Source organism: Leptidea sinapis, chromosome 4 (assembly GCF_905404315.1).
Source record: "Leptidea sinapis chromosome 4, ilLepSina1.1, whole genome shotgun sequence".
Taxonomy (NCBI): domain Eukaryota; kingdom Metazoa; phylum Arthropoda; class Insecta; order Lepidoptera; family Pieridae; genus Leptidea; species Leptidea sinapis.
In genome coordinates this window covers 8,739,748-8,764,156 of record NC_066268.1, presented here as the reverse complement: position 1 = coordinate 8,764,156, position 24,409 = coordinate 8,739,748, and the positions used below count along the sequence as shown (strand labels likewise).

The 24,409-nt window shown below is 34.7% G+C and overlaps 1 protein-coding gene across 1 annotated transcript in view; it reads left to right on the top strand.

The window, feature by feature from the left end:
- The window catches only part of LOC126980060 (attractin), a 32,483-nt gene extending 8,359 nt beyond the window's left edge, over positions 1 to 24,124 (top strand). The window contains exons 3-9 of the mRNA XM_050829681.1: positions 168 to 331; positions 4,616 to 4,762; positions 6,522 to 6,747; positions 7,647 to 7,872; positions 10,400 to 10,502; positions 12,621 to 12,792; positions 15,630 to 24,124. Coding sequence (XP_050685638.1) covers positions 168 to 331; positions 4,616 to 4,762; positions 6,522 to 6,747; positions 7,647 to 7,872; positions 10,400 to 10,502; positions 12,621 to 12,792; positions 15,630 to 15,651 — 1,060 coding nt within the window. The 3' untranslated portion in view covers positions 15,652 to 24,124. The remainder of the gene's footprint in view (positions 1 to 167; positions 332 to 4,615; positions 4,763 to 6,521; positions 6,748 to 7,646; positions 7,873 to 10,399; positions 10,503 to 12,620; positions 12,793 to 15,629) is intronic.
- The last annotated feature ends 285 nt before the right edge of the window (positions 24,125 to 24,409 follow it).

The following is a 24,409-nucleotide window of genomic DNA, read 5'->3' as shown; positions in this document are numbered from 1 at the left end:
TGCGCAACTAAATAGCAAAAATAGTATGCGATACTCGTGCGCGCGTAGGTCATCCTGCACTCGCTCCTGCGGGAACGACCCACTTTGCGCACTTGTATCGTAATGTTCTATAACCTATTTATGTCATGTAATTCTGTTTGTTTTATTATTAATATGTTATGTTCAAGGTGGCACTTCACCCGGTGCCCGGCGTGCCAGTGCAACGGACACGCAGTGTGCGACTCAGAGGCGCGGTGCGTACAGCCGTGCGCCGCGCGGGCCGTGGGCGACCACTGCGACCAGTGTGCGCCCAACCACTGGGGCAGCTCGCTCAACGGCGGCGTCTGTCAACGTACGGACACTTACCCCCTTATTCATAATGCTCCGCTGACTTAAAACAGCCGCTAAGGAGTGTTTTTTCTCATTCTTATTTAGGTCAATAGAAGAAGACAGACTGAGAATTAGCCATGCTTCAAGTTAGCAGACTATTATGAATAAGGGGGCTATAATAACAGTTACTTAAGTACTATACAATTATAGCTATCTCATATTTCCATAAAATTTAGCATTTGACCAACGTAAAGCCTACTAAAAGACCCTGCAAATCACAATTACAATATACAGATGATTTGAGTTTTCTTTAGTGTTAATTCCGCCAATATTTATCTTTAAACAATGCGACATGTGTTTCGCCTTTACACGAGGCATATTCAGGACGTGTTGTCTCGCCAAAATCTGGCACGAGACTGAATCAAAAGCCGCTCTTTTATACCCTCGTCCCATGAAATGACGCGCTGTGATTAGTCGGCTGTTGTGATGTATTACCCCCGGAAGAGATACGTAACAAAGGTGACAAAAATAGGAAATAGAGGCGAAACACATATCGAATTGTTTAAAGACAAATATTGGCGGAATTAACACTAAAGAAAACTCAAATCATTTGTATAATTATGGATTTCCGCAAAGTAACCTACTTCAATATAAACCTATTTCTCAATCAATAATTAGTAAACTGAGCTCAGACCACTTTGGTCAATTAGCCTCTTTTAATATTGAAGGGAACAAATGTACTTCAACTAAAAAGTTTATGTTTGTTCCGGTAAACAATAGGCGAATGGAGAAATATAGAAGCAATGTTTCAGAAAAACTCTCAAACTTGTATTTGAATTATAACAGTACTCCAAATGAGATGTATGGTAAGTTATTTAAAATAATTAAAACAGAGTTTGCTTCTATATTTACTTCAAAGACAGTCAACTCAGGTGGTCTCTTGTCATTTGACAACTGGGCAACAGCTGGTATTCATAGGAGCAGACAACGTTTATATGAACTATATAGTGAGAGATCATCATGTAATCATGATGCATCTTTCCTTGTATATGTGAAAAATTATTCAAAATTATTTAAGAAAGTATGTACTATTGCTAAGTCAATGCATATTAGAGAAATAATTAATAATGCTTCAAATAAAATAAAAATGACTTGGAAAGTTATTAACTAGGAATCTGGAAGAGCGAAAGACTGCAAGTTTGAATATAATCTAATAATAAACAATACAAAAATCCACTCTGAGCAGGAAGTAGCTTCTGCTTTTGAGAAATTTTTTTCTGACATTCCAGTTTCCATCTCAAGCACCCTTGTCTCCTCCACCAGTGTTGCCGAGTCACTTCTTTTCGAAAATGTTAAGGAATGTAAACAAAATTTCAAATTCAGTGTTGTTAGCCCAGCAGAAATAATTTAAACTTTCAGATCCTTAGAAATGAAAAAAACTGCTGATATATGGGGCATATCTGTAAAAATAATAAGTTCTGTTATTGACGTCATAGCACCATATCTAGCACTAGTTTTTAATAGCTGTATTGAACATGGCGTGTTTCCTGACCTTCTGAAGTATAGTAAAATTACACCAATATTTAAATCGGGACTCACTTCTGACCCGAATAACTATCGCCCTGTTTCGGTGTTGCCGACCCTTAGTAAAATTTTTGAAAAAATTATTTTAAGCCAAATGCTTACTCACTTTAACACTTATAAGTTACTCCATATAAAACAATTTGGCTTTACTAGGGGACGCTCGACTACGGATGCAGGTGTTGAACTCATCAGGAATATTTTTGTGGCCTGGGAGGAATCACAGAAGATACCAAGTGCATACTTGGTATCTTCTGTGATTTATCTAAGGCTTTTGTTTGTGTTCAACATTCAACGCTAGTCAGGAAGCTATGCCACTATGGTATAAGAGGATCTGCACTCGATCTTCTGATCTCATATTTAAATAATAGGATTCAGAGGGTCGAGGTGAATGGCAGGAGATCTCCTGGGACTCCTCTCGGTATGGGGGTACCACATGGGTCTATTCTTGGACCCTTCCTCTTACTAATTTATATAAATGATCTACCTAACCTTGTAGAAAAAAAATACAAGGTGGTATTGTTTGCGGTTGACACTTCACTTATATTCAAAGTGAAACGAAGCCAAGTTTTATATGACGAAGTAAACAATGCTCTATCTGACATCGTGTACTGGTTTAGCGCCAATAACTTATTGTTAAATAATCATAAAACCAAATATATTAAATTCACCGCGCCAAATGTCAAAAATGTAGATGCGAATATTTTATTAAATGGAGAGGTGGTAAAACCAGTGGAATCTGCTATATTTCTTGGCATTACTCTTGATTCCAAATTACAGTGGGGCCCCCATATTGAAGGATTGGCGAATAGGCTTAGTTCTGCAGCATATGCGGTTAAGAAAATCAGACGGTTAACTGACATAGATACGGCGAGATTAGTATACTTTAGTTATTTTCATAGTATTATGTCCTATGGTATATTGTTATGGGGCAGTGCGGCCGATATTAATACTATCTTTGTGTGTTGTTGTGCTGCAGAAGAGGGCTATTCGCGCGATTTATAACCTAAAGAATCATTAAGAGAAAAATTTAAAGAAATAAACATTTTGACTATTGCTTCTCAATACATTTTTGATAATGTTTTGTATGTTCATAAGCACATTGAGGAATTTTCTAGAAACTGTGACATTCATAATGTTAACACGAGGAACAAACATAAACTTGTTACGCCTACTACTCGGTTGGGTCGAGTTAGTAAGTCTTTTGTTGGGCGATGTATATGCTTCTACAATATGATCCCAGAAAATGTACAAAACAAATGTGTTACGAAATTTAAAAGAATTGTTAAAAAACGTTTGTGTGGGAAAGGTTATTATAGCATAAACGATTTTCTTAATGACACCACGGACTGGGATTAAAGCGAACACCCTCAGGCTCTTTAATTATTAATGTTTATTGTATGATATTACATTATAATCCATATTTTATATAAAAAAAAGCCCGCTGAGTTTCTTGCGCCCATTCTTCTCAGGTCTGAGGCAGTCTCTTTTGAATGCGTGGTAGATTTTGACGTTCAATAAGTGATTATAAATCCTATTTTGAATAAAAATATTTGAATTTGAATAAATTTACAATTACAATAATTAATGAAATGCTAAGAGATAATGCAGTAAAAATAATCACAACACAATATAATATTATTGGTAAAATTAGTATTGGTGCCAGTTACCACTTCCCTTGAAAATATTCGTTTATTGAGTAAAAACAATATTTTTCTAGATCTAGCTAGGTTTCAATTTAAAAAAAAATAGTTTTATCCGTGTTTTAATGAGAAACAGCTACAATAACATTAGAATACAAAGGTTAATTTCATATAGAAGACTATAATAGCTCAGATGGGACATTAGGTGATCCGGAAAGCAGAAGACTCCGGTACGAAACTAGATGTCCTATTAGTTTGTTTTTTGTTCAAGTTTTGTACATGCTTAAAAATCTGAACAAGGCTCGGTCGTCCGGATATTTTATATCGATACGACTGGTACATTACCGTCGCTGCTCATACAATTTTATTTGGAATTTATTGAAACACTCACGCGAATTATTGTGCCCCAAAACTAGGCATAGCCTATAATGTACTACGGGTATAAAACAATGATATGTTTTATATAGCATAGTTACTTAAACATACAAAATAACTTATAACTCTTTAACAAACGTCAATATTCATCGCTCCTTTTCACAGAATGCCGGTTAGATTATGGGTACCATAACGGCATCTTTTTCTGCCGTGAAGCAGTAATGTATAACAATTATTGTGATTCGGTATGAAGGGTGCCGTAGTTAGTGAAATTATTGGGCAAATGAGACTTAACATTAAAATGAAGAATACGAGAGTATGAAATAAAGGACGACGCGAGCAGGACGTTCAGTTGATGGTAATTGATATGGCCTACCCATTACAATGTAGTGCCGCTCAGAATTCTTAAAAACCCAAAAATTCTGAGCGGCTTTACAATTGCGCTCATCACCTTGAGACATAAAATGTGAAGTCTCGTTTGCCCAGTAATTCTAACCAGATACAGCGTCCTTCAGACCGAGACACAAATTAGCCGTCAAACTGTCCAAAGAAGCCTCGCCATAAATCGCCTCTTGCGACACCCTTGGCACTTCCCTATTATTTTTATGCCCCGGGGAAGCACAAAACAAAACAAGCAACAAGGCCTGTGATTGCTCTGGTGTTTCAAGAGAGTTGACGGTCATTAGTTTCTATGTATTGTATTTCAGCATGCGACTGCAATGGTAAAGCGGTGTCGTGTGCGGCGGAGACCGGGCGCTGTTACTGCAGCACCAAGGGGCTCGCTGGTGACCGCTGTGACAAGTGTGACAACACCAACCATTACCACGCGGACCTGTTGAACAAGGGCTGCTACTGTGAGTACGAGTACACTCAGGGCTGCGTCTACCTAACATGATTGTATGATTCTATATTCCATGTAATTTTATTTGAAAATAAACTCCAGTTTAAATAAAACACTTTTAAAGGATTAAAACGCGTCTAATTAGATGTTTGCGTAAAAGTAACATTTTTATTTTAGCTAACCCGACGTTTAAATAACTTTCCAGATCTCGTTTTCAGGGGGACTACAAATGAAGTGAGTCTAAGAAAGCATTTGTCATATTTGTAACTTTTACGCAAAAATCTAATGTAAAAACACATTTACAATTACACGCGTTTTAATCCTTTAAAAGTGTTTTATTTAAATGTGTAACACTCGCGTTAATAAAAGACAAACAAAAAAAATACACACAAATTAATAGTTATTTATGCAACTGTTGTGTAATAAGGGGTATTAAAACACGAATGTGTGATAATAGTATAACATAAGTGTGTTAATACCTAATTATCAACAGTTGCATACAAGACTTTATCTACACCCAGAATATGAATCCTCTTAAAAATTCTGAAACAGTTAGCTTACTGCTAACATTAAAACACCAGTCCTAGTAGTAACCTAATATCATCCATTACTGATTATATACAAATAAACTAAGTATTAAGTGAAACAATTATTTATTTTAGTAGTAATTACATTTTGTATAGTTCCATAATTAAAATTCACTCGAATATAATGTTCTTTTGCAGCGTTTAAAATGAATCGCTATTTTTTTGTGAACAAAACAATAAAAATATCGAAGAAAAATAGTGGGGATTCGAATAACCTACTTTTTTTTACGGCGCGCGACGTTCTGGTAGTGTGGAACGCGCGTAAAACTAAAATGTTCTTTTTTTGAAATTCGTACAGATACCACGCATTGAGCAATAAGAATGTGGCTGTTTGTTGAAACTCTTTGCGCATGAAGGGATCGAAAAAAAAACATAGGAGTGTTGTTATGAAATTCAGTACAACATTACAACACTCGTTTGGATGATGTAATGGTTATTAGAACATTGGGTGTTTTAATGTTGGCAATAAGCTAACTGTTTCAGAATCTTTAATAGAGGATTATAGCATTGGTGTAGATAAACAAATATACAACATATATAATCAACAAAACAAAGTAATTTTATTTATGAACACGAATTTACTCGCGTTTTATCGGTGTTGGAGTTGGTTCGCGATAACGTCTCGTCTCTTACTGCGGATTTGTGCTCGTAGTGCGCGGCTGGACAGATCGGAGGGCGCGGAGTACCCCGGTGGTGCCACCGGTTATTAAGTCACAAGAAAGTTTTAATAATTTGAAACAAGATAAGTAATTAATAATTTGCCGATGGTGCCACTGGTTATTATTACTTACCAAGAAAAATTTCGGTAAAACGTTTGCCTGACAATAGATCTCGCTGATTTCGCAAGCGGCATCTTACAATAGGTATAAGTGTCTACTGTGTTACAAGGTCGATTACAATATAAGTCAGTACAATTTGTCATTTTAAAGTGATATCCGTCACTTCAGAGATTAATTATACAAATTAAATTTGTAACTAAAATTTATGAACGATCTGGGACTCCATCTTGCGCCTCTCGGGTTCTGTCCGAGCGCTCTTAGTCACGGAGCGGACCTGAGAGTTGAATAAGACATACCTAGATTTACAATCCATGCGTCACTCGAACGGTTGGCTCAATTGGTAAAGCGCTCGAATGGAACCGGACAGTCCCGCATCGTTTTAATGTAATATTACATTTACTCGCAGACGACCTGGCTGTCGACTACCAGTTCACGTTCAACCTGTCCAAGAAGGAGGACCGGCACCTGTCCGCCATCAACTTCCGCAACGCGCCCGTCAAGCCCGACGTGGACGCCGACTTCAGCATCACGTGCTCGGCGCACGCGCGCATGAACCTCACGGTGCGCACGCGCAGCACCATGCACGAGCGGGTGCTCTTCAGCGACCTCAACTGCACCAACTTTAGATATAAGTGAGCATACACATTACCGCAGTTCAATCTTCTCGTCCCAAATACCACAGCGGCTGAAGGCAAAGGTTTTCAACCAGTGATGACTTACCGCTAACACTATGGGACTGATTAGAAATGTCATGGTCGCTCAGAAGACAAAGAAGAGGGTAGGGAGGATTTTTGCACTAGATGCCGGCTATATTATGAGTACTACAGCGGCGCCTATTTCTGCCGTGAAGCAGTAATATGTAAACATTATTGTGTTTCGGTCTGAAGAGCTTAGCTAGTGAAATTACTGGGCAAATGAGTCTTTACATCTTATGTCGCAAGGTGACGAGCGCAGTTGTAGTGCCGCTCAGAATTTTTGGGCTTTTTCAAGTATCCTGAGCGGCAATGTATTGTATTACCATCAGCTGAACGACCTGCTCGTCTCGTCCCTTATTTTCATAAAATAAATAAATAGACAAAACTTTACTGACATAACACTTTTTTTCTTTTTTTATTCTTCTAATATTACTAACAATCATAATAAGTTTTTTTTTAATTTAGTTATGTGATTTTGTATGGGTTTTTTTTTATGAAAATAAGAAACGAGACGAGCAAGAAGTTCAGCTGATTGTAATTGATACGCGTTGCCCATTACAATGCAATGCCGTTCAGGATTCGTGAAAAACCCCAAAAATTCTGAGCGGCACTACAACTGCGCTCGTAACCTTAATACATAAGATGTTAAGTCTCATTTGCCCCCTTCAGACCGAAACACATTACTGCTTCATGGCAGAAATAGACGCTGTTGTGGTACCCTAGCCGACATCCTGCGCAATGGAGCCTCCCACTGGTAAAACGAATAAAAGGCATTTTTATTATTATTTTATTTTATTATAATAGAGTCTTCATATATGGCCATAATAAGCGTGAAGAGCATTCCAATTCAGGTTCGCCAAGTCCGAGCACTCGTTCGGCGTGGAGGACAACGTGACGTCGACCACGTTCTTCGTGTACGTGTACGACTTCCGGCCGCCGCTGTGGATCCAGATCTCGTTCTCGCAGTATCCCAAGCTGAACCTGCAGCAGTTCTTCATCACGTTCTCGTCGTGCTTCTTGCTGCTACTGCTCGTGGCTGCGGCGCTGTGGAAGATCAAACAGGTACTTACCATAGTATTATCTTTGATAAACGCGAGTGTTACACATTTAAATAAAACACTTTTAAAGAATTAAAACGCGCGTAATTGTAACTTTGTGTAAAAGTTAAATTTTTATTTTGCGGGTAGATGCGAATGTCTATAAAATGGACTACGACAGATCATATCAGATACAGACGTCACTCGTAAGTCAGCTGTATGTGACCACATAACAGACCGTCCTAAACTTCATAATTACAGCTATGACAAATACTATATTTGACTCATTTAATCTGCAGTCTCCCTGAAAACGAGATATGGAAAGGTCTTGGAACGTCGGGTTAACTAAAATAAAAATGTACCTTCTACGCAAAAATCTAATGTAAAAACACAGTTATAATTGATCGCCATGATGCATCAAATAAAAATTTAAATGATTTTATTCAAAAAAGAATATGTTATCAACTTATTAGAAGTAAAAAACTAATATAACCTATTCGAAAAAGTATGCCTCAGACCTGAGATAAACTCACCGGCCTTTTTTTTTATAAAAATATGGTTACAATGTAATATCCTACAATAAAATGTATTAGTAACTATGTTATAGTAACCTTTACCACACAAAGGTTTTTTTAAACAATTCCATTGAATTTCGTGATACATTTGTTTTGAACATTTTCTGAGATCTTTATATAAAAGCATATATTACTTTACTATACCTACTAGTAGGCATTATAAGCTTATGTTTGTTCCTGGTTACATTATGGTTATGACAGTTTCTAGCAAATTTCTCTTATCATCAAATGTGGTGCCCCTTGTATAGTATATAGTATATAGCTACTTTGTCCACTACTTTCCAAGTTGTGTAACAAGATCTCTTCAAATTATCAGAGTTCTTCCAATCGCTACGAACGAAGTGCAGACATTTGGGTGTTTTTTTTTAAATATCTTAAATGTTTTGTAGTCCCATTTTCAGCGTAAAATCATTTAACCCGCGAGGTGCCAAAACTACCGTTGAGTGCCAAACCAGACGTCGTACGTCTGCTTGGCACACAGCGGTAGCAGATATGTTTTCGTTAAATATACACAGAGTAAGACAAGCTACACGATATACCACAAGAAAGGTAATTTAACAGACTATAAAAGTAAGAATATTTAATTTTAAAACTTTATCTGTGTAATTACGACAAGCCGGCAAAATGCGGTCAGCCGTTTATTATTTTAATTATCTGTAGCAGTCGACTTAAAAATTCTTTTGTTGTTGTTGATGTTGATGATGTTGATGATGTTTTAGTAACTATTCTATGACTAATTAGTAACTTTGAAGTATGTTTTAGTTATTAAATAAATTACTACATTCATTAGTAATAATCGAAATGTAATCTGTAGGTAAATATAAAAAATGCATGACAGCCCTACTTTAAATGAAATTTGTTTAAATTACGCAGTATCTATTGTTTATTTAATCTAACATAGCGCTAGTTTGTTTAATAACAAAAGCATTGACGTTCGTTTTTATAAACAAGCCGAAACACTTCAAAAGCAATAAATTTTATTGTAACACGAGCCCGTTGAAATTGGCGTTGGTAACGCGCGGCGGCTTAAAACGGGCATGTGCGCCACGCGCTTTGTGGCAGCTTAGCCAGTGACGGATTCTGATACAATTTTCATTATATATAGCGATGTAAACTAACCAATAAAAATAATGATGTTGTTTTAAGTTTCCTTCTTCCATTTAGACTTTTTCCACCATAGTGGTATAGGTGTCGACTCGTGGCTAATGTTACTAGCTATTTAGCTAAAGCATTTATTTCTTCCCGCGATCCATTTATATCCTTTCCAACGCAGCAACTTCTCAATCCATAACCAAGGTTGATATTCTAGAACCTTCCTACAACAGAATCCTTCCTACTCCAGAACCCAGAAGCGACGCGACCAGCCCATTGGCCATTCAGTCATGGGTTGCGTTTGATAGCATGTCCCATTTTCCTATCTTAACTATCTATTCGTTATGTTTATTAAGTACTAGCTGACCCAGCAAACGTTGTATTGACGATATTAGAATCGCGATACAAAAGTAACTGTTGATCGTAGATGGGTGAAAATTTGAAGTTGTATGTATTTTTAATGCTGACTCACAATCAAACAAATTTAAAAAAATTTCAAAAAAATAAAAAATATAAATTAGGTGTGGACCACCCTTAACATTTAGGGGGATGAAAAATAGAATGCACTCAAAATTTCATGAGAATCGGTCAAGCCGTTTCGAAGGAGTTTGACTACAAACACCGCGACATGAGAATTTTATATATTAGATTGTGCATTAAATCCAATGACATTCTATACACCTAGACATATCATTCGCAGTCCGATGGCAGAATAGTAAAAGTGTGCAGAACGACAATGTAAGCACACTTTTCTCCTTAGTCGTGTGATAACTGTCACTGTCGAAATCAAACCTGAACTAAATAAATGTAGTAATGGTGTATTTTGTGGCATATTCCATATTTCGGCGGATTATTGATTAAACCATAAAATTACTTTAATTTCAGAAGTATGACTTGTATAGAAGAAGGCAGAGACTGTTCGTAGAGATGGAGCAAATGGCTTCGAGACCGTTCAGCCAAGTGTGCGTCGAGCTGGAAAGAATAGGAGGTTTGTTAGTTCAATATCATACCTAAGTTTATCATGTCGCCAAGTTTAACGATAAGGGGCCTTCCATAGATTATGTCACATGTTAAGGGGGCGGGAGTTGACAAAGTGTGACTGATGGCGGGAGGGGTCCCAAATTTTGTGACTTCACCTTTTTTCAAATATAATATTTTATTATATCTTAGTATTACATCACTAAATTTCAACTACATACATACTAAACAATAACATAAAAATAGATGCAGCCCAGTTTGCATTACTACATATAAGGTTTAATTTTTTGTTTTTTTGGCAAATTTGTATTAGCTGCACTATTGTCACGAGTCGAGCGCCTTTGACAAATGCCGCCACACTTTTGTTTTGTTAATTTTCATGCCTCATTCATTTAATTCATGTTCGAATTGATGTTGATTTTATTGAAAAACAATTTATATATAAATAATAATAATTTCGGAACAGTGCTCTTTTGATTTCATAAATTTCTAAATATAAAATAGCAACATTTTTGACATCATACTAGGTGGGGGGGGGGGTTGAGTTTAGAACTAACCTCTATTTTGAGTAATTCACGCACACTAACACAAAGTGACATACAAATCGTAAGTGTAAAACGTATCTAGTCACGTACACTGAACTAACATCCTGGTCTGTTTTTATCAGGTATCTAACAGTAAGAGACTATCTCGGCCAGTGGTTCCAAACCAGTGGTCCGCAGGAGTCAGAATATGGTAGATAGCATCAATTTCAATACGTGTACATTGTGAATAATTATTGATTTTACGAAAACTGGAAACAACTTGCAAAAGGAATTGAACATAACAGTAGCTGGGAGAAACTCGTTGGTTTCACTTGTTGGGATCACGCTCACGGTTTGGTAACGTCAGTAAAACAGAAGAATCCCAATGCAATAATACCACATTGTATCATCCATCAGGCGTTAGCTTCGAAGAATTTTCCTGGATGCCTTAAGAATTCAATGCAAATGCAATGCAATTTTGAAATTCTACTTTTTGATTTAAGTTTATTTTCGGATTGATTCTGTGGTCCCTGCTAATAAAAAAAATCGGTGTGGTCCATGGCGAAGAAAAGGTTGGAATTGACTACTGATCTAGACATATGACTTATTTATTTATTATTATTATTATGATACACTATTGATCTTACATTAAGCATTTATAACTAGTCAAATTATATACTATTAAATATTGTAAATAACTAATAATAATTATTTATAACTTATAACTATGGTTCGAAGTGTAACATCTATTAAAGTGTATACAGGATTCATAAAACTTATTTATTTATTATTATGATACACTATTGATCTTACACTAAGCATTTATAACTATTCAAATTATGAATTATTAAATATTGTAAATAACTAATAATAATTATTCATAACTTATAACTATGGTTCGAAGTGTAACATCTATTAAAGTGTATAAAGCATTCATAAAACGAAAATCTCAACACGTTAGTTAAAACAAAAAATATTGTAAATTAAATTTAAAAAAAAACAGTAAGCATTATGACATCAGTTTTGTTAGTTCATTTATAAGCTTGGACCCTTTATAATATCGGAAGATATCGATAGTGCTATTATTAGCTTGCAGTTTGTTATGAGATCATTTCATTCTGTTGAGGGGCGAATTTAAACAGGGGTTCGTTCTACTGTGTGATAGATAGGAGTTATGAATGGGTTGTTTCCTAAATATAATAAATAATGATGTGCAGGACATATAGATTAATATTTGTTAAAAGGTTTGGACATTATTATGTAAATATAAATTAGGATATCATCCCCACCATCTGGATGTGTGGCGGTCCTCCACAGTGCGGTTTTCAAGGAGCTAAGTACTACTACTAAGTTGTGGAATGAGCTTCCTTGGGCGGTGTTTCCGGGACGACACGACATGGGCAACTTCAAAAAAAGCGCGGACATCTTCCTTAAAGGCCGGCAACGCTCTTGTGATTCCTCTGGTGTTGCAGGAGAATGTGGGCGGCGGTGATCGCTCAACACCAGGTGACCCGTCCGCTCGTTTGTCCTCCTATTCCATAAACAAACATTATTATGTAAGGTGCTACCGTTTTACAAGTGGGCTGTGCTGTCCGTCTGTGCAGGCGAGGCGGGCGGCGTGCCCGCGCCCGTGGCCCTGGAGCCGTGCCGCTGGGGCCGCGCCGCCGTGCTGTCGCTGCTGGTGCGGCTGCCCACGGGCGGCACGGGCCGGGCGCCGCCGCTGGGCGGCCTGGCGCTGGCGTCCGCGCTCGTCACACTGGGCCACCACGCCGACAGGTCACATCACCTGATCCCTATCACACAAATGTTCCGCCGGTATTCATAAACATTCACCCCCTTATTCATAATGCTCCGCTGACTTAAAAGAGCTGCTGAACAGTGTTATTTCTCATTCTGACTTAGATCAATAGAAAAAGACAAAGTGAGAATTAGCACCGCTTTAAGTTAGCAGATTATTATGAATATGGTGTTAATTGACACCGGTCACTAACTCGGAAACAATAATAATTTAAATATTTTACATACATGTGAAAAAGGATTTCGCTTGAATGTGTTAGAGCAATTAGAAATAATAAAACACAAAAATAACATGTTTACTTTGTTGAATGAACAAACAACTTTAGTCCCTTCACCATTGTTACGTATCTCTTCCGGGGGTAATACGTCACAACAACCGACCAATCACAGCGCGTCATTTCATGGGACGAGGGTATAAAATAGCAGAGTATAAAACATCCCCTGAGGATGCGTCGTGCAGAGGTGAAACACGTGTCTAATTGTTTAAAGACAAATATTGGCGGAATTAACACTTACGAAAATTTAAAACATTTAAATTATTATGAATTTCCGCAAGGTAACGCCTACTTCAATAAATTTGCTGATACTTATCTTTATTTAGAACAAACACTACAAATACAAAGATACATTTACAAATATAATAACAAATAATATATTTATTTGGGCAACTAACAAATTACACTCTTTACATGCTTAATCTTAAAATATAATAATAATATGGATAAGAGTTAATTAGCTTATAAGCTACCACAACATTCTTATTACGTTTTTAAGACAGTAATTTTAACAATTTAAAAACTAAAATCTATAAATATTATAATATATCATAGAAAAAACTATAATAATAATAAAACTGACACACTCTTAAACAAATAATCTTGCCCCAAAACTAGGCATAGCCCGTGCTATGGGTGCAAGACAACGATATATTTAATACAATATAGTTACTTAAACATACTCTGAATGGAACATGACACGGAAACAAACATTCATATTCATCATATAAATAATTGCACCTACCGGGATTCTAACCCGGGACCTCTTGTTCAGTAGGCAGACTCACTAACCACTGGGCTATATATTGAATATTCTTCATAACTATATTTTCGTTTCATATAGTGAAAACTCGAGTTATGCTTTGAATTTAGATGGAGAACCCTTTTCTGAATTGTTACTCTTTGCAACTAAGGTATCGATATTATTAAAATTCAAATATTTTTATTCAAAATAAGATGTGACATCACTTATTGAAAGTAAAAACTACCACCCATTCCAATACGAATGCCTCACACATGAGAAGAATGCGCGCAACAAACTCAGCGGGCTAAAGAATATGTTTACTAAGTATTATTGTACAATTAAACTTATTATTTAAAAGCCTGAGAGCGGTCGCTCCATTCCCATTCTGTGGAATCATTAAGAGAGTCATTTATGTTATAGTAACCTTTACCACACAAACGTTTTTAACAATTCTTTTTTCAATATCGTAATACTTTTGTTTTGAACATTTTCTGGGATCTTGTTGTAAAAGCGTATATATCGCCCCACTAAAGACTTACTAACTCAACTTAGCCGAGTAGTAGGCATAACAAGTTTATGTTTGTTCCTCGTGTTAACATTATGGTTATGACAGTTTCTAGCAAATTCACTTATGTGCCTGTGAACATACATTACATTATCAAAAATATTTTTTCTAATATATAAAGAATATTGTTCTTCTAACTATGATATATAGTAGTATTTTATGTGATTACCCATAATGAAGGGCATTAACTCTTGTGATGTTATTACGAACCCATACCCGTGTTTTAATGCCTAGTTATATACAATTACATACACTACTTTATCTACTTACATATCATAAGCTTCCATGATGCATTCAGGCGCCGTAGCTAGTGAAATTACTGGGCAAACGAGACTTAATATCTTACTTCTCGAGGTGACGAGCGCAATTGTAGTGTCGCTCAGAATTTTTGGAGTTTTTCAAGAATACTGATAGGCACTGATTTGTACGTCTCAAGGTGACAAGCGCAATTAGGTATAGTGCCGCTCAGAATTTTTAAGGGTTTTTCAAGAATCCTGATAGGCACTGTATTGTAATGGGCAGAGCCTCTCAATCACCATCCACTGAAAGTCCTGCTCGTCTCGATTCTTATTAGATTCTTATATATTATGACCACATACAATTTTAACTGCACGGTACTGGCGGCAATGAAAAGTTTTCTGGTAGCGATCTTAGTTTTTTTTTAATTCAGAGATAGAGAACTAGAGTCGGCCCCAACTATCGTATCGTTCGATATCTTACTTACGTGCAACATTTGACAAATTTGTTTACAAATTGACATTTCATTTCAAACTAAACGTCATCTTGACTGATATCAGAACAGAGGTCAAATCAAATTTATTTGTTATTCAGAGATGTTCGAAATTTGTATGAAGTAATATTATCGAAATCGATGTTATTATTTAACATTAATACAATATTGTATATTTGATTAAAAAGATAAAAAGAGCCCATGAAAGATGCTGGGAGAGTTTCTTGCGCCGCTTCTTCTCTCTCAGAGCGCCATTCGTTACCGAAGCGGTAGTAGTGTCTAGTATATTAGAAATGACATCAAAAAGAATTCTATAAGTATCAATTCTGAGAAAATAAATGCCTTTTATATCTTTTTAATACAAATAACAAAACAGGCTATTTTTATGGTGGTCATAGTATGCGGTTCTTGAACGTATCATGTAGGGTTTATGATATTTGACTATATAAAAAAACTTAAGTTTAACAATAAATTGTTATAATATTCTTTTATTAATTTCAGACCACGGAACCAGTGTAAATAACACTCAAAGGAGTGGTGTTAAAGACTATTTTGCGTCGAGTGACGCACCCAAGTGAATACTCATCGCGAACTTGTAACTATGTACATGTATAGATATTATGTGCCGAAATCTAGTTAGCTATCTAATGTAATGCGTTTTATAAATATTACGATGTAAGATATTCGATTGTATCGAGTGATTTTTTTGCGGAAATCTATATTATATTATTCGCAGCGGATAAAGAATGGAATTCAAGATGGCGGCTCATTGAATCTGTACCGTTATGATTTTATATTCACGATTTTTATTTACTGAATATCGATTGGAATCGTTGATTTCCAAATTATTTATAACATTTTTGCGATTTTCGTAAATTATAGTGATCCTTAAAGAAATTTATTCCTCTTGCTATTTTATATATATGTCGAAAGAATAATATTTTAATTAAGATTATATAACATACAACCAATGAAAATATTATTATACTGCTTAATTAATAACGTTTATTTTATATATCATGAAATTATTTTTTAACAATTTGCAAAAATATTTTTTTCCCTATTTTACAACTCATACATGTTGAAATTTATTTAATTGTCGTTCGTTAGTCGTGGTTCATTAGATATATGAGTTACAAGAGGCTTGGTAGCTGAAGTATGATGCAATGGTTTAGTTGCCGGACTAACGTCAGGGTGTTGAATTTGCGTGACGGTGCGCGCGCGCATGGTATAAGTTCACTCTGATAATGTTCCCACCAACGGGCCAAACGAAGTATAACTTCGAAATAAACTTAAAACTTCTCTGTATAATATTCATATCATTCAGTACGAATGATCGTATTTTTTTATATTTTTACCTGTGGGTGTAAATATAGGTACTAATAGATGGCGTTAGTGTTTGTGCGTAAATATAATGGACGCCATTTAAAATTCTGTTCTTTATCCGTCCGCGCGACAAGCAATATAAACTACTTTGCAGCACCTCTAAAGCGGGGTTTTCACTGTTGATTCCACGAGTGGCGTCCCATAATCATCCGAGTGAAAACCCCGCTTTATCTCGAACGGTCGACTATTTTCCGTTTGAGGTGTGTGTTTATTATTGTAAAATAGTTTTGATCTATGTGTATTATAAAATATATCAAAATGTGCAGAATATTTGGTCGCATTTATGTACGGATTGTATTATAATCGAAATGTATGAATTGAATCGGACATCGCGTTTGTGTCTCGGATTTTTTAAAATATTATTAATATTGTAAGTATTATTAGACTGTTCGCCGCGTTATGTTAATTTATTCTCTAGACTTTCAAATATTAAATAACATTTATGGCCTCACAAATAAACTTGGTATAAAATTATACCCAAGTACAAACCAAGAATATAATATGTAAAATGTTTACAAATTGAAATTTTGCTTACGATTGGTTTATTCGGACGTATAACGTTTCCCGCGTTTATTTGCAAGACTGCCTGACATTCGCAAAACTTCAGAATTATCATTGTATTGACAGGGTTGTAAGCTATATAGTCAACATTTTGCATATTCTTGGTTTATTCTTAGGTATAAATTTAAACCAAGTTTATTTGTAAGGCCGTTAATATTTATTATTTTACTTTTATTTATGTCAAACAATCGCTGCTCGTAGCGACATCAAGCTTTACTTCACTACAGATCAATTGTTACTTTTTATTAAAATTCTAGTAGGTAGTGCGTCACAGTGGTCCCCATATAGCCCGTAAGTGCGAAAGTGCCCGCGGGCAGTGAATCGTTGACATTATTATAGAAGTTTTTGTAGAAATATTGGTTATTATTGTTCTACAAATATTAATACAATGATGTACGGTGATTATTTCTCATTTAATTTAAAAACCGGAATGTTATAAGACTTATGATTTAGTACGCTAATTTGGTTTAGTTTTATTTATAAGTGAATTATGTGTAAAAATATTTTTTTACCCCATATTTATTAACATAAACATATTATTATTTTAATAATGTACTCGCTGTAGTCAAATATAATCATCACAATTCAAATTCTAATAAATGCCAAGCGTTTTCAATCCTTAAGGAAAAATAAAATATTATGATTTTTTTTATAATCTTATGGGTTACTCCAACCGTCGATAGTTAATACAATTAAATCATTTTAAGTGCATCACAAATTGCGACCTGCTTATTATATTTTCTGATGGATAACGGCGGCATGCGCTTGACAACAGCTGAGTGCCTTGTACTATATACTAAATTGTTATTATTAAGTGTGAGTAGCTATTCTGACGTACATAATATTATATTAATAGTTATCAACTCTCCGCTAACGAACTGTAGCAAAGATGGAAAGGAATTAATTGATTTAAAAAAAATAGGCCTCTATAGTCAAGTCCTAAGACTGTGTTAAGATTTAATTAAATTAAATTTAACTCATTCCCCCTATGTTTTTTATTATTCATAGAGAGTATGTGAAATATATTTACTATTTGACGTTTATTATAATTTAGATTATGCAAATAACGTATTTCCTTTATCTATATTACGGCAGTTGATAAAATAATATTTAATCGATGAAATACTAACGCCAACGAGACAAGATAAAGAATGTAAACAAAGTTTCATGGTTTCAAGACATTTTTATTCTAATAAATTATATACAAATTATGGATTGCCTATTCTAATCGCTGTCGTCTCATCGTCTTTGTCTATACGACAAAGATGATTCCTCGGAACAGTCCAAATCAGCCGTATTTATGTCAATATAACTCAGTAACAGTACGTTTGTTTACATTCTTTATCACGTCTCGTTGGCCTTAGTATAGTATTAAAAACGAAGTTATATCTACGTATTGGATATATTTTGTTTATAATTATAATATTTTTTTGCTGTTTAAGAAAGACTTTAAATTTACATAAATGAAATGAGTTTATTTTGCATGAAATTAATTTTGCTCTTGTCTATCAGGTATGCAGGACCTATGCAGGTCTTCGGCCGATCATTTATTAGTTATATTGTATGCTGTTTTTGGTGTGTTACTGTATTATCTATTGTGTTCATTTTGTTAATATTTTTGAAGCTTTTTAACTATCACGGTGGCAACTACATACGTACCTTGTAATTTTTAATTTTAATATTCTGTTTATACTTAATATTTAGCAGCGCCGTAATATATGTTGTTGCCTTACGTTACATTGTTTGAAATTCAATTATACGCAATTATTCAATTGAAATTCTTGAATTAATTCAAAACTCTTCTAAACAATTTTTGAACAAAATAATTTTAGCACAACTAAACAGTCCTTTTAGACCAATTTCTTCGTTCCCTGGAAGAGCGGCAACTGCGCACAATGTTTTGGTGAATAATTCGTAACAGTGCAGTCTCTTGTGTTTACACTGGCAACGTCGCTTTTCAATGTTCAAGGATTTAAGTTTATTGAATCATTACCTTAGTGAGCCAAACCTATAGAGCATGTAAATTTACTCAATAACTGCCACGGATTTCTTTACTTTTTTTAATTGGTAGCGATTACAAGTATGTACCTACATTTATTGCATGACATGAAAATGTAATTTTAATTTGTAAAGCATAATATAGAAGTGCTATCAGTTCGAATGAATTCCTGTCGATGTGTTTTTTAAAGGTAATAATAATATAATAATATTATTTCTAGGTGTATTTCAGAAAAAAAAGAATCTCCTGCTAGTATAGTGTGAAGTGAGCACTTGCTACAAGGTAGTTTTACGCTTTATTTTTTTAGATTAACTCGAGTGTTACAAATTTATTTAAGTAAAATACTTTTTAAAACATTAAAACACGTATAAATGTAGCTGTACTTTTACATTACATTTTTCCGTAAAAATTACAATTTTTAAATTACATTTCAAGACCGTTTACGCAAAATCCATTTTTTTTCCTCTAAGGAACATATGTTTATTATACAGTTACATGCACCTTGCATTACAATCTAGCCTTAACTTGAGCTAATGAGTAATTCTACTTTAACATAAACTGCTGGATGGACGAAACTAAGAATTTATCCATTAACACTTATCTTAATGTCGCTATTAAGGCAACTTCGCTTTGTTCATGTCTCTTTTATAATAATGTTTAGCATTTACAATAACACGCGTGTAAATACTTTAAAGAGAATTTTATTTAAATAAAGGTTCTTTTGAGTCTTTATAGTCTAAATAGTTTTACAAAATAGGCGTTGGAATTTTATAAATCATTTGTTTTATAAAAATACGTCCTATACAAACAATTTATCATATTATTTATATATATGTTGCTAAAGTTGGTGATGAATTAATTGATTTAATAGTATGAGTGTTTTCTGCGTCAAAGAACAATAACTTATGTACGTACTAATGTTACACTTTTACAATAAGATTTATTTATATACAACAGTTTATTTGTATGACAGGTTTAGCTACCACATGCCTAGCCCAAAATATAGATATAGTTTTACTATTTTGTTTTTATATACTGGCATTGACGTATAATAAACAACTAGTCTCACAATCACACTCAAAAATTGTCTGAAGATAAACTCGCTCTATGCGTGTATCAGGGAGAGCTTTCATTCAGTTGTGTTCAGACCGCGCTTTGAATACAACGCCACGCAATGACAAAGTGTTCAATGAAAAACTGTCCAAATAACAGCGTATCAATTTATTTAAACGTAAAGAGGATGGAGTGTCGTAGTTCATGTAAGTATCCCTTTAAATTAACAAAATTATGTAACTAACTTTACGTTTTTAAACATTTTGCTAAATATTTACACCCGTATTCATAATAGTCTGCTAACTTAAAGCATTGCTAATTCTCACTCTGTCTTCTTCTATTGACCTAAGTCAGAATGAGAAAAAACACTCCTTAGCGGATGTTTTAAGTTAGCGGACCATTCTTATCAGCGTATATAAGGCTTTGAACATTCTTCTTCTCCTAGTGCCATTTCCTATCGGAAGATGGGAATCATTAAGGCTATCTGAATTTTGTTCTGCCGCTGCTGCCCTAAACAGTGATTTTGTACTCATATTGAACCACTGGCGAAGGTTCTTAAGCCAGTATGTTCGTCTACGGCCAGGTCTTCGTTTGCCTTTCATCTTTCCATATACTATGGCCCAGACATTCGAGCTTTCTCCTTTGTATACATTTGAGTAATTCTGCGGACTTTCCCATTCTTTTCAACACGGTGGTATTGCGAACAGGATCTCTCCATGAGATTATCTTATATCTGTCTTATATCCATGAGATATTCGAATGCTTCCAACTTGTTGCTCATCGTTTGCGTTAATGTCCACGCTCCGACCCTATACAATAAAACTGAGAAAACATAGCATCCGAATTGATATTTTTAACTTACGGTCATTTTGAACATTAATGCCACGAAATAAGGTGTAAATTTGAACGAATATTTTAGTGTTATCTGTAAAACTACATACGCATACATAACGCTTCTCGCGACATGATTGGCAACCTTTTAATAGGCGATTGTGAGTCTTGTTGCTTATACTTACCTACGTCTTTGTTTACTGTATTGTTCCCAGTTTGTTTATAGGTTTTCGCTGAGTTGCTTACTATGTATATATTTTTCAATCAAAAAGTATAAAAGGCATTTATTTTCTCAAAACTGATTACTTTAGAATTCTTTCTGATGTCATTTCTAATATATTACACACTACTACCGCTTCGGAAACAGATGGCGCCCTGAGAGAGAAGAAGCGGCGCAAGAAACTCTCCCAGTATTTTTTTTTGCTTTTTTGTTGAGTGATGAGTTTAGTTAATGTGCCTATAACAGTCATAATATTGTCTGAGCCGTATTGCATCGCGAAACGAAGTAAGGTGTAGCATAATGCGATTAAATGCCGAACACGTCATAGTGCACTCGCCGCGCAGAACGTAAGATTGAAAATCTACTACTAAAAGCTACTAATGTGACTTGATTACATGATTCGCATAGTCTTTGTTAAGGTAAGCCCTTAGGGGTGCTATCCACCCTTGAACTCTTAACCCTCCCAAGCTACCGATGCCGGGTGGATAATTTAATTAGCCTTGTAATTACAATTTTTTTTAGTAAATATTAAATAAATGTTATAAATAATGTATAAATTTAGCATAAATCAATTGAATAAATTTAATTCTAATGGTCATTATTAATAGTCTTAGTGTCAGATTTATAATATGTCCCATGTGATAATATTCGCTCTTTGTATAATAAGTTGGTCTGTACGTTAGTAAAATCGATTCGACCAATCAGCGGTGTTAATTTGAATTTGAATCGCTTGATTGGCGCTTTCTTGCGCTTTTTCTTGAACACATCACAATTTAAATGCCATGTTTATTTTATATTAATATTGATTTTGTTAATTTTTAAATCACTGAAATCACTTGGTTTTTCATTCAGGCATAAAGGCCCTGATCGATTCTCGAACAAATCTCATGTCTTACATCTTGAGACTTAGGGGGAACTATTAAGTAAATATAAATAGGTATATGTGGTACGTAATACAAACAGAATTGTTGATGCTGCTATTTTGAAAATAAAACTGATAAAATTTTTAGTACTTACAGATATTTAATTTATGATTGACATGCGATGATAATATTTTTATGATTGTCACACATGTTGACTTTAGAACAGTTTGGAAAGTTGTAAGCTATTAAATCTCCCGAGCTAATGCTCGTGTGTCTATGAGAGCCTTTACAGAATATTGAGTCATGACATTTATTTTAATTGGCGTGTATATTATCATAGTTTTAATGCATACAAAAATATAATTGCATTTTTTTACTTTATTTCCCACTCTGTAAGATTTGTGTATAAATATGTCGTGAAGAGCCAAATTTGCGGACGTTGACCTGAGTATCAACTGCTTATCATAAAAGTTCTTTAGTCGATATTTTGAATAAATTCAGGTATTTTTAATTATTTAATTTTCAAATTCATTTGTTTTTTCAAAATAGGATTTAAAATCACTTATTGAACGTCGTAAACTACCACCCAAAATTGAATGCCTCAGACCTGAGAAGAACGGGCGCAAGACTTCGCGGGCTTTTTTTTAAATAAAAATATGGATAGCAATGTAATATTGTACAATAAAAATTTATAATTAAAGATCCTGAGGGTGTTTGCTCCATTCCCAGTCTGTGGTATCATTAAGAAAGTCATTTATGTTATAGTAACCTTTACCACACAACCGTTGTTTTTGATTTTGATATTTTTTATCTTGTCCATTCTGTAATTATAGTATTATTTGTAATCAAATTACGAATGTCTACTTCATTATATGCATGTATTACGCTTAGAAATACACGAACGAATGTAACGATTTTGTCGAAATCTTGCAGTTTTGGGACGTCAATGGCGTCAAAAGTCAATGACCGGAATTCTTTCTGCTACTTCACCGCACTTTTGTCGACTGAAATGCAGCTAGGATCTTTCAATCGCTTTCTGCGTAGTGTTCATAGTGTCTTCCGATTTATGAAATAATATCATATTACTGTTAAGTGTCCGCATGTTTTGTACATGTTAAGCGCTTGTCGTGTATATATTTTAAACATAATTATTTGGAATTTTATTTGCATTTAAATATAGTGTGGGCTAATAATTCTTTTGGAAAAAAATATGTTCTCTAAATATTCGAGAAATTCTCTTCCTTCATCACCATGTCTTTCAGTTATGGTTTTTCTTCCCTTTGTGACAGTAATAATCTCATTATCCTATAGAATATCTTAATTCTAGTCAGATCTGCCCAACTTCTCTTTACGCTTATTCTGCGGGTAGTAAGAAAAATGTTATGGGGCAACGCTAAAGCCCTGGAGATCAAATTGCATGTTTCATCAGCATTATTACGAAATTCTCCAATGCCTTCAGCTAAATTAAAAAAAAAACGATTCTATCGTCATTTCTTTTCAACTGTCTGAGGTAATAAATTATAAAAGTTGAGTCTACAGATTGTCGCATTTATCTGTTTAAACTAACCGGTGTATTTAAAGGTAAAAAATAGTTGAGGTATTATTTTCATATAAAACTTACCTGATCCTAATCCAGATTCTGAGTGATCATGAGAATAATCAAAATATAAATCCAAACATAGTTCGTTCTACTGTTGTTGGATTGAAACTAGATTAAGATCAGTTCACAGAACGTTTATAAAAAAGCTAAGTGCAGGAAATGTATTGATATATCAATCTCAGATCGCCAATTTAGGATTAAGAGCGGCTGTAAAGGGAAATCAGATAAAAATCACACTAACTCTGGTATTGTAAATATCCCTCGGCGTCAGCTATCAAATGTCATATACTGACCGGTGAGTCACTTAGACCTTCTAATAAAAAAAAAGAAATTTTGTAAATGTTTCTATAAAATGGCCCATCCTCTCAATACATATTAACGTTGCTATATCCATAATGTATACATATAAGTGTAATGTGTAATAAACGATGTAAATATCTTGACATAAATTATTGTATTTCGTAATAAAATTGATCGAATACGTTTGGTTGTTTTTGTTCTAAGTGCAGTTTGATCTGAGTGTTTTTGAGGTTGTTTGTTGAGAGCATAGAAAGAAGAACTCCCGCTAAACGTGACAACTTACAGGTGACTTATACACTACCAGGAGCGGGCGCAGTTCCAAAGGTGCCTGCTTGACCCACCAATGGTACGGCCGTATCAGATCCGACCATGTGTAAGTAGTCGTAAAAATTACTTAGAGTATGGTGTACTTCGTGATATGTGTATGGTGTACTACGTGATATGTGTATGGTGTACTACGTAATATGT